Source organism: Trichechus manatus, unplaced genomic scaffold (assembly GCF_000243295.1).
Source record: "Trichechus manatus latirostris isolate Lorelei unplaced genomic scaffold, TriManLat1.0 scaffold00156, whole genome shotgun sequence".
NCBI classification, from domain to species: Eukaryota; Metazoa; Chordata; class Mammalia; order Sirenia; family Trichechidae; genus Trichechus; species Trichechus manatus.
Window position 1 is genome coordinate 2,603,012 of NW_004444092.1, and position 11,743 is coordinate 2,614,754.

The 11,743-nt window shown below is 41.0% G+C and overlaps 1 protein-coding gene across 3 annotated transcripts in view; it reads left to right on the forward strand.

Moving 5' to 3' along the window:
• The window catches only part of ASNS (asparagine synthetase (glutamine-hydrolyzing)), a 22,369-nt gene extending 14,192 nt beyond the window's left edge, over positions 1–8,177 (forward strand). For 2 of the 3 annotated variants that reach the window (XM_023740506.1, XM_023740507.1), the window contains exons 5-11: positions 988–1,115; positions 2,601–2,727; positions 4,045–4,151; positions 4,663–4,763; positions 5,981–6,062; positions 6,152–6,307; positions 6,730–8,177. In XM_023740506.1, the coding sequence (XP_023596274.1) occupies positions 988–1,115; positions 2,601–2,727; positions 4,045–4,151; positions 4,663–4,763; positions 5,981–6,062; positions 6,152–6,307; positions 6,730–6,939 (911 nt within the window). In that variant the 3' untranslated portion in view covers positions 6,940–8,177. The remainder of the gene's footprint in view (positions 1–987; positions 1,116–2,600; positions 2,728–4,044; positions 4,152–4,662; positions 4,764–5,980; positions 6,063–6,151; positions 6,308–6,729) is intronic. The other variant, XM_023740504.1, reaches the window with a different exon arrangement.
• The last annotated feature ends 3,566 nt before the right edge of the window (positions 8,178–11,743 follow it).

The following is an 11,743-nucleotide window of genomic DNA, read 5'->3' on the forward strand; positions in this document are numbered from 1 at the left end:
CTTCCAAGAGAGATTTGTTCATTCTTCTGGCAGTCCATGGAATATTTGATATTCTTCACCAGCACCACAATTCAAAGGCATCAATTCTTTGGTCTTCCTTATTCATTGCCCAGCTTTTGCATGCGTATGAGGCGATTTGAAAATACCATGGCTTGGGTCAGGCGCACCTTAGTCCTCAAAGTACCTTCCGATCTGAGGGGCTCATCTTCTGGTACTACATTAGCCATTGTTCCACTGCTATCTGTAAGGTTTTCACTGGTGAGTTTTTTCAGAATTAGATCACCAGGTCCTTCTTCCCAGGCTGTCTTAGTCTGGAAACTCTGCTGAAACCTCTCCACCATGGGTGACCCTGCTGCTATTTGAAATGCCGGTGGCATAGCTTCCAGCATCACAGCAACACACAAGCCATCGCAGTAGGAGAAACTGACAGATGAGTGGTGGTGGTTTTCTGTAAGCTACATTTAATATCGTAATATATTAATAGTAATACAGCAAATTGGAGTTCCTGGTGGTGTAAATGGTTAACACCCTCAGCTGCTAACTGAACAGTTGAAGGTATGAGTCCACCTACTGGTGCCTCAAAAGAAAGGGCCTGGTCATCTACTTCTGAAAAATCAGCCTTTGAAAACCTATGCAGCACAATTCTCCTCTGACACATGTATGTTTGCCTTGAGTTGGAACTGACTTGATGGCATCTGGTTAATTTAGCAAATTAGAGTTATGCTGTAGCTATATTATTAACGTAACGGTGAACCAGTAGGTGTTCTTCAGAATTCTCCGTAGTGTTTTTAACTAATTCAAATGCTTGATACTGTTATCATAGTTATATGTTTTATTTTTCTCTTATTAAAGTTTATTTTCAGTTTACAAAACTTTTGGGGATTCGAAATGGTAAAATACAATCTCAGTGCTTAACAAGAATGCAAATCCTATTTGTTCCTGTCTTATGCAAGGCATATAACCGTATGATTGCTGTTTTGCTCATAGGGGGTTTGGATTCCAGCCTGGTTGCTGCCACTCTGTTGAAGCAGCTAAAAGAGGCCCAAGTTCAGTACCCTCTCCAGACATTTGCAATCGGCATGGAAGACAGCCCTGATTTACAGGCTGCTAGAAAAGTAAGAAACCATCTCTGCCTGTTATGTAGTTAACATGGTTTGTTATTAGAATGAAAATCAAGGTAATAATTGATACTATAATTCTGCTGCTGTGTTCACTTGGGTAATTGTTTAAATATATTAGAATGAAATACCTATTGAATATTATCTGTGTGGTACACTGTACTCTAGATTCTTTCATGTACCATGACTGATACGTTCCTCACAAAATCTCTGTGATGTAATTTTGAAAGGGTATACTGTCGTCAAGATTGCAGGCTTTGGAGCATGAGTGCTTGTTTCAAATCCTGACTCTATTACATAATTCCTCACTTACGTAATAGGAGTAGTAGTATCTACTGTGGCATGGTTTTGAGGAGGAAATGATATAATTCATATAAAGTGCTTAGGATAGAGCCCAGCATGTATTAAGTACTTAGTGAATGTTAGCTGTTATTATTTTTTATGTTTTTATAAAGCACTAAGGGCTGTAAGGAGCCCTGGTAGCACAGTGGTTAAGCACTAGGCTGCTTACGAGAAGCTCAGCAGTTCAAAACCACCAGCCACTCTGTGGGAGAAAGATGTGGCAGTCTGCTTCCATAAAGACTATAGCCTTGGAAACCTTATAGGGCAGTTCTGCTCTGTCCTGTAGGGTTGCTGTGAGTCGGAAATGACGGCAATGAGTTTTTTGGGTTTTATGCTTAGGGTTGTAGGGAAAGGGGACCTTGTACATATTCATTGTGAAGAAGACCTCTGTTCCTATCCTGGAAGAATTTACATAGAATGGATGAGTAAAAGCTAGAGACCAGTCCCAAAGCAAATTGATCAATGCTGAGAGAACCCAAAATAGTCAAAGAAAGTAGAGTGAGGGGAGGTGCCATTCTGTATAAGAATAACATCCTGGATGTAAACTTAGGCATTTCAGGAGATGCAAAAGGAGACAACTTTAGAGTTGGACCATGTTGGACTAGAGAGAGATGAGGTGGGTTTGGTAAACTAGGTGGGGGTGGGGGCTAGTTGAGAACCTCTTGACTATTAGGTGGAAGCCTTTGGAATGGAAAGATATGATGAGAGAGATCCAGCTGCCGGTGATTCAATGGAGGGCAGAGAGACTGGAGGAGGTGAGGAAAACTGGTTAGATGGGGCTTACATAAGTGGTGACCTAGAGAATCTGTCCCACTTACTTTGCCTTTCTTGTTTTAATTTGGGAGTCCCTGATTGGTGCAAATGGTTAACATGCCTGGCTGCTAACCAGAAGGTTTACAGTTCAGTTCCACTCAGGTGCCGCTGGAGAAAAGCCTGACATCTGCTTCTAAAAAAGCAGCCATTGAAAACCCTGTGGAGCACAGCCCTACTCTTGACACATGTAGGGTCACCATGAGTCAGAATCGACTCGATGGCAACTGGTTTATTGTTAATTTATATAGTTTTGTGAGCTACTGTCATGTTTTTTTTAAAGGGTGGTTCTTTCAATAACAAGTATATGGATGTTTCATATATAATCAGGTAGCAAATCATATTGGGAGTGAGCATCATGAGGTCCTCTTTAATTCTGAGGAAGGAATTCAGGCCCTGGATGAAGTTATATTTTCCTTGGAAACTTATGACATTACAACAGTTCGTGCTTCAGTAGGTAAGGTATTTTATGATAGTAGAAAGCTTTTTTTTTTTTTTTTTTTTAAATACTGAAGAAGAATAAGAGTTTAGAAACTATTATTTCAAACAACAGTTTAAAAAACACTATTCAAGAATGAATGCAATGAATGCAAATAAATTCCTATGTTGCCAATTGTTTAAGACCATTTAAGAATTCCCCGAATCTCTTTTGGAGTGAGAGGAACAATAAATACCAGTAAGTACATAATTAAACTTCCACATTTATGGTTTCATTATCTGTATCGTCAAAGAGTGGATACATACTTTATGCCCCCTTCCCCCAGTTTCTCTTTATAATGAAGTTTCATGAACTGTAGCCTGAATAAAATGAGAAAACAGTTCTTCATTGTAATGCATTTTCCATTAAGAATACTCATTTAGATGTATTTTGGTAGATAATCCTTCACAGGACTCATCAATCAGTAGCTATTATTGCCCAGCAAGCAATAGTAATGTCACCCCATGGATGCTTGCTGAGATTGTAGATATACCCCAGATCAGACTGAACCATGTTGTTGAGCCTCTCATATGCCATTGGCTTAGATATGCCTGTTTTTAAGAGAAGCAGAATCTGATAGGACCTATTGCATGTATTCTCAATAGGGGTAATATTGCCCCAAAGGAGCAAAAATTGTTTCTTGGAGGGCAAGAAGATCTTAGGTAATATAATGGTTTGTGACTCTCCAAAGGGCCTCAGTACATAAACAGACACAGAGTATATCTGTGGTATTAACATTTCATGGCTGGGGAGGGGGAGGGTCTCAAAGACTCCTTCAGTGGGGGCAATAATGAAAAGTGATTGAGAAGAAACACTGGTTTAAAGGGATGTATTGCAGGAACAAAGCAGGCGTGTCTTAGTCATGTGTATAATGTATCAATTACGTGCAATTTGGTGAATGGAGTGTGGCAGAAAAAAATTAAAACTGAAATATCAAAATTACAACTCTTTATTATTTTTGTGTAGTATTACCGGTGTGAAAGGTATGATTCTTAGATATTTGAGTCATTGTTGAGTTTAGCAAAATTTCAAGTGGGGATATTCTTGGTCTAGAGACATTGGGATTTTGAAACCTGCTTATAAAATTGTGGAATGGTTCTGGGTTATTTTATTGCAGTAGTACAGTTTTTGGATTAAGTACATATAAATGATTTGTAGGTATAAGGTCATTGTTCTGGAATTTGTATTAATATAAGATTCAGTATAATAGCAAAGCTTGCGATTGTTCCCAAAAGCCAAATAAAAGGCATTTTTGGTGGAGGGTTAACATTAACAATAATTTCTCTCTTTTTTTAGGTATGTATTTAATTTCCAAGTACATTAGGAAGAACACAGATAGTGTGGTGATCTTCTCTGGAGAAGGTTCAGATGAACTTACACAGGGTTACATATATTTTCACAAGGTAAATACTCTGAAATGGAATGATACTGGTGCTAGATTAAGAAAAGAATGAATTATTTGACTATATTCTGTTGTATTTTTGATTGACCTTTAGTGTAATAGTCTCTTGAGTCTCTTGTGAAGTATATGGAGAAGTCTGATAGTCTCTGCTTTAGATTTCTTTTGGGGAAAAAGAAGTCTTAGTAAGTGTCCAGTAATTTTCATTCTTTAAAATGAATTAAACATCAGAATCACCTTTCTGGTATTTCTTAATGCCCTCTCAAATTATGGCTGTTGCACAATGTGTTGATCTTATTTGTTCTAGAACAGTTTTGGTGCGAGAAAAGGCATGTTGATAAAGCATTGCTTGCCTCCATTCAGCCCTTTCTTCCTTTCCTTGTTTTGTTTAGCTTTTTTTCTTACCCACTTTTAGAGCTGGAATGTATATAACAGTAAGAAAGAAAAACTGCCTTGTGTGCCAAAGGCAAAACTGTTTGTATATTTGGAACTTCAGCTATTTCTTTGTGAAATAGGCTCCTTCTCCTGAAAAAGCTGAGCAAGAGAGTGAGAGGCTTCTGAAGGAACTCTATTTATTTGATGTTCTCCGTGCAGATCGAACTACTGCTGCCCATGGGTAACTCAATATTTTGAGAAGTGATTGTAAGAAAAAAATCTCGAGGGCTGATTTTTTTCCTTTTCTTTTCTTTTGGCCATATGTTGCAAAGTATGACTTGACTTTTATAGAAAAAAAGGAAGCTCGTCTCTTAACTTTGCCCCAAAAGAATTAGGCTGAATTCAAAGTGCTGTCGTGGTGATGGTGAGGTATTCTGCTGTAGGTTGTTAGGGCTGAGTTTCCGTCCTCAAAGCATAACATAGTCCTCACATCTGAACAATTAAGAGGGAAAGCAGTTGCAACCATTTTTAAGTCTTTTAAAGAGAAGTAAAGATTATGGTTTCCCATGGAACAAGTATTGAGCACCTGCCATGCCTAGATGATGCTGTGGTGACTCTGCGGGTACAGGGCAGTGAAGATGCAGGATGTATGATTAGATTATTAGAAGCCATGTTTCTTTGATGTCATTTCTGATTGGCTAAAGCTTTCATTTTTTGGCTGGTCATGTTGGAGAATTGAAGACAGTAGATGATAGACAACCAACATTAAATGTTTTAGTTGCTTCTGCTGTATCAAACTTACTGTATTTTACACAGATGATGCACATACTCTATGTATGTTTGCCAGTCATTTAAAAATTGCTATGCCAGTTTTTTTTACATGTTGCTGTTGGCAAACAAATGTAGAAGGTGTGTGTTATTTGCATAAAATATGGTAGTTTAGGAAATAATTAAATATGCGGTTGGGGACTGAACCAGCATTCAGGAGACAAGTGGTGCTGCATTTGATGAAACACTGTAGAGCACTGGTTTATATTGCAAATTGTGTGTTCATGAGTTAGTAGTGAAAAACATTGGGTAGTCCTTACAGTTATTCATAGGACAAGAGTAGGTCTCACCTACTCTTGTACCAGGCAAGGTACATTGTTAATGATCAGATCACTTGTGGTTCTTAATTATTTCTGCTTTGTGAGATACTTGTTTAGCTGTTCATAGAAGGGAAAGTAAAAGTAATAGACTAAACCTCTTCTTTCCCCCAATTTATTGATAGATATTACTATTCTGAATGAAGATTTTATGTTCATTCAACCCTAGTGTAGGGTGGTCAGTTAGGAGGGTTGTAAAAATGACTTTATAATCATTACTTTAACTGGTTGAATTTTGAGGAAACTGAATCAGAATCTAAACTGACAGGCACTACATATCCATTTTGATCGAGATGTTCTTTTCTCCTTTAAGCCTCGAACTGAGAGTCCCGTTCCTGGATCATCGATTTTCTTCCTATTACTTGTCTCTGCCACCAGAAATGAGGATTCCAAAGGTGGGTGAATCAATTCCAGATAAAAACTGCTCATTGGTATCAGGTTTTATTTGTAACATTTACTGATGCGCCTTTTGTTTTCACGTCAGCATGGGATAGAAAAACATCTCCTGAGAGAGACATTTGAGGACTCTAACCTGATACCTAAAGAGATTCTCTGGCGACCGAAAGAAGCCTTCAGTGATGGAATAACCTCAGTTAAGAATTCCTGGTTTAGGATTTTACAGGACTATGTTGAACATCAGGTATATCACCTTTTAAAACATGTTCAGGAATAGGAAGATTTGGATGCAGAGTTGTAATCACTATTCATTTTGTATTTAGTTTGAAAGTTTTTTTGTCAGTAGGAGAGCTTCACAGTCCCTACGAACAGTACTGCTTTTATATGAATTAAGTACATGAATGATTATAAAGTAGCACCTAGAATTGAAAGAGAGAAAGAAAGGAGGCTTACTGGTTATCATTGACTTTCATTTAACACAGTTGGGTGCCTAGTAGGTAGGTACCAGGTGATCAGAACCACCAGTATTAGTAATATGCATATGAATGTTTCTTAAAAGTCACTACAGATATGTATAGTATGGGTATTTTGACATTTTCTAAGTGATGAGTGATTCAAAGGATCTCTCACAAATACTGTTTTGTTCTTAACCTCTTATTCTTCCAGGTTGATGATACAATGATGGCAGCTGCCTCAGAAAAGTTTCCCTTCAATACTCCTAAAACTAAAGAAGGTTATTACTACCGCCAAATCTTTGAACGCCACTACCCAGGCCGGGCTGACTGGCTGACCCATTACTGGATGCCCAAGTGGATCAACGCCACTGACCCTTCTGCCCGCACGCTGACCCATTATAAGTCAGCTGCCAAAGCTTAGGCACTCTCCAAGTGCTAGAGTTAAAGCAAATGTGTCTTCTTGTGAGGAGTAGGGGGACTGGTGCTGGAGCAATGAAGGTCAGTCACACCCGGGTTTACTTGGGAGTAACAAAAAAAAATAAAAGTCTTAACTTAAATTGAAAACATTGCTGTAGTCACTTACATTCTCGCAGTCCCGTCATTAGTGGTGGCTAGAAATTGTGCAGCTTTTGCTGTATCATAGGTGGAAGGCGAGCTTGGAAAGGGGAAAGCAGTGTGATGTTTGCAAGAATTCACCAGCATGCTACTGGCAGGGCTGCTTTAGAAGACATATGGACCTCATGCAGATGTGGCCTTCTTCCAGTCCTTGTTCTTAGTGTGGTCACTCCTGACTCCCCATGGGATCTGGCCCATGGGTCATAGTTTTCTGACCCCTGTTCTAGAGGAACGACCAATACCAAGCATTTCTGATAAGAGGAAAAAGCATTCTGAACCTAGTTTCTGAAAGAGGAAGTTTAACAAGGAAACATTTAACTAACAGAAGGTTTTCATTTGAATGTTCACTGGTTGTTTAGGGACAACATTTTGGGATACAATTTAAAGGTGAATTTAGCTATTAGAAATTTTGAAGAGTAACTGCTGGTGCATAGGTAAATATAAGACATCCTGATGGGAAGCATGAGTAGGTGGGAATTTAGCTGGTAAGTTGGAAGATGGGGCTTCTTTTAGGCTAGCTGTAGGGCTTCATCTACAATGTAATGTCTTCAAGGAAGCTGAGAAAATGTCATATTAGATGACTCAATGATAATCTTATATCTGAAGGTACTTACTTAAACCTAACATGATTTGGTTCTAGGCTTATCTGTTCATGCATGGTACGGCCTTACCCAACCAAGCTAAGTAGCACCAAGAATTCTTTGGAAACTTGGAAAACTTGGTTGATAATGGTTACACAGTACATTACAAAATTAAGGTGTATAAACCACAAAATGTCAGTTTTTGAGGCTGGCTCCACATTTTTAGCTTTAGTGACTACGGGATCTGTCATGTCTGGATACTACCCGGATGTTTAATAGTAAGAGATACAGGTATGCCTCGCTTTTCGAAAGTTCGTTTTACGCCATTTTGCTTTTATGAAAAAAGGCGAAAAGCAGAAATAGCATTCAGCGTTTGTTTTGCACCAGTTGGTTAAAGAAGCAGCACGCACCCTGAGCGGTGAGAGTGGCGTCGCCAGGCTTCTTCCCCGGGAACTATACTCAGCATCAAGCCGCCATAGCTTTGAACTGTGTCTGTGAGCACCGGTGCTTTATCTCTATTTATTTTGTGCATCCATTAGCAAGATGTGTCCTAAGGTATCAGAAAAGCCTAAGAAAGGTCATAAGGGTTTTATGTGTTATTTGGTATGATTTGTAGGTTATTTTTGGCGTCTGGGGATGCTCAAAACATTTTCCCATGTAAAGCAATGGTAATTGCTTCTTCGATTTATGCCATTTCGGCTTAAACAAAAGGTTTCATAGGAATGCTGTACTTTTGGATAGCGGGGGAAACCTGTGCTTAGTTAAACCCATTTTGTAGCAGCAAAACCCTGCAGGTTAATCTTAACTGAAGCAACTTGCAAAATTTAAGCTATACACGAGATCTGACCTCAGGTACCTGGCACACACTGTAGGCTTAGTTTTCTCTTTTCACAACAAATAGTAAAAGGCTTGAAGAAATGCTATTTACTGGGTCATGTACATGTTACTCAATGGTTTACATATTGCACAAGCCTGTTTTCCTTGATCATTCTGATATTGGTAATTCAGTGGTAAGAAGGCATTTGGTTATCTAATCCAAATAGCATCACTAACAGCAAGCAATCCAGTTTCTTTAGCCATAAACTAGGAGATTATTAGCTGGTCTCTTCCTGCTTTTTCAGCCTCATCTGAGCACCCTGGTAGATGACCTGCCCCCTAGAGGTTTATTGCACGTTTGCCTCAATATTTACTCTAAAAAAGGTACAAATAGTTTTTAACAGAATGATACACTTCTATTGAAAAAAATGAAAATAAAAATCACCTAAAATCCTATCACTGCTTTTAAACAGTTTTAAAAAAATTTTTTTTTCTTGCAGCTCTCTTGCTATAAAGACACAATTGTAAATATGTAAGTAGATTATCTTGGTTACCATAAGGCCTCCTTAACCCTTTATGAGGAAAACCTAGAAAGGAACTAACTGATAGCCTGTGGGTCCCTCTCAAATGAAACTGGCCACGATGAAGCAGACTGGAAGTTGGGCAGGGAGGCAGCTCCATAGGGTTCTATGGCTAAATCACTAATACCAAGCACATATATGTCTTAGTCATCTAGTGCTGCTACAACAGAAATACCACAAGTGGATGGTTTTAACGAAGAGAAGTTTATTTCCTCATAGTCAAAGTAGGCTAAAAGTCCAAATCCAGGGCATCAGCTCCAGGGGAAGGCTTTTTCTCTCTGTCGGCCTTTTTCTCTTCAGTGTTCCCCCGGACTAGGAGCTTCTCTGTGCAGGGACCCCGCTCCAGAGGACGCGCTCTGCTTCAGGGCATCAGCTCCAGGGGGAGGCTTTTTCTCTCTGTCAGCCTTCTTCTCTTAAGTGTTCCCTCAGACTAGGAGCTTCTCTGCGCAGGGACCTTGGTCCAAAGGACACGCTCTGCTCCCGGCACTGCTTTCTTGATGGTATGAGGTCCCCGTCTCACTGCTCACTTCTCTTTTATATCTCAAGAGATTGCCTCAGGACGCAATCCAGTCTTGTAGATCCAGTCCTGCCTTACTAACACAACTGCCACCCATACTCCCTCATTAACATCATAGAGCCAGGTTTACAACATACAGGAAAATCACACTGTACCAGGAATCATGGCCCAAACAAACTGATACACACATTTTTGGGGGGACGTAATTCAAACCATGACATTCCACCCTTTGGCCCCCAAAAAATCACATCCTTGCAACATGGAAAACATTCACCCTGTCATATCATAGCAAAAGTCTTAACTCCAAGTCCAAAATCCAAAAATTCCTCTGCATCTGTGAAATCTAGAATACAAGTTATTTGCTTCCAAAGGTACAATGGCAGAACAGGCACAAGCTAGACATTTCCATTACAAATGGGAGAAACTAGAGGGAAAGAAGTGATAACAGCCACCAAGCAAGTTAGCAGAACACATTACATTAGCCCTCAAGGCTTTGAAAATAATCTTCTGTTCTCTGAGACAATTTACACAATAGCCCTGCCCTCCAGACTCTAGGTATTGGCCACAGTCCCTGGATTCTGAGAGGAGGCCCATCGGCCCTGGGCTTCAGCTCTGCCTTACAGGCCCCCTGGGACAGCAACTCTGCTCCCTTGGCTTTAGGCGCACCATTCTCCCAGTCCATCTGAGTGGCGACTCCACCCTTAGAAGCACCAGAGGCCATTGCTCCACCCTTTGAAACCCCTGAGGTCATGGCCATACCTTTTGAGACTGAGGCAGCTCAGCTTCTTGTGTCCCTTGTCTCTTGAGCTTCTGCTTCTGTTTCCTGTGGCCTCTTGGCCCTCGGGCGTCATGCCCGCATCTGCCCTGCTGGGGCAAGTGTTCCAAAGCTCTGTAGCTCCACCGGTATAAGCATCTGGAGGCACCCCACTCTGCCAGAAAGCCTAGTGCACACAGACACTCAGCTCTCTTACTCCGTGGGTCGGCAAGCCTAGATCCACCGATAAGTGCCCAGAGGCACCCCACTCTGCCAGGAAGCCTTCTGCACACAGGCACTCAGCTCTTGCTCCTTGGGTCGGCTCCAGCACCATTTTGCACTGGTCTCCTGGTTCTACTGCTGTTGGTTCTCTGCCACTGCCATTTCTCTGCTGCTGCAGGTTCTCTGCTGCTGCTGGTCCTCTGTCACTGCCGCACGTCTATCCATTCACAGTTTTAAAACCACTTCCACATTTTAGGTATCTGTTAGAGCAGCACCCCACTCGCTCAGAACCAAAGTCTTAGGCTGGGTTCTCTAGAGAAGCAAAACCAGTAAAGCGTATAAATATATAGAGAGAATTATATCAAGGAAATAGCTCACGCAATTGTAGAGGCTAAAATGTCCCAAGTCCACAGATCAGGGTAGAGGCCTCTCCCAGTTCACGTAGCCGCAGAAGCTGGTGAACCCAAGGTCGGCAGGTTGGAGAGGGGCTCCCGCTCACAGGCTGTGAAGGTCACAAGATCAGCAGACAAGACAATTAGGTTTCTCCTGATTGATGTAGCTGCAGGGGCTGGTGAACCCAAGGTCGGCAGGTCAGGAACCAGATTCCTGCTTGCAGGCTGGGAAGTTCGATGAATTCTGAGATCAACAGGTAAGCTGCTAGCTCAAGTCCCACAAACCAGAGGTGAGACAACAAGAGGCAGCTGCTGAGTCTGGAACAAGCCAAAAACCTTGGCAAGGCGAGCAGGCAGAAGGTAACGGGCGGAAGTCAGAGAGATGAAACTGAGAGGGCGGTGAGCTGCCACAGGCCCCGCCTCCGCCAGTACCACTCAGCAGATTCCATCATGAGGGTGATCACAACATTATACAACTACTAAAACACGGAGAATAATGGTCTAGCCAAGCTGACATACAATCTTAGCCATCACAATATCTTAGAACACTGTTCTAAGTACTTTTTTGTGTTAATTCATTATAATCTTAACAACTCTGTGAGGTAGTGTGACAAATTATATTTTCTATACCAGTATTTCTGGTCTCTTACAGTTTTCCAGAGTCTTGCTACTCTGTTGAGGTAGTCTGTTTCCCCACTTCCCCTCTCCTTGGACCTGGGCAGGAGTTTGACCTCCTTGACTAGTGGA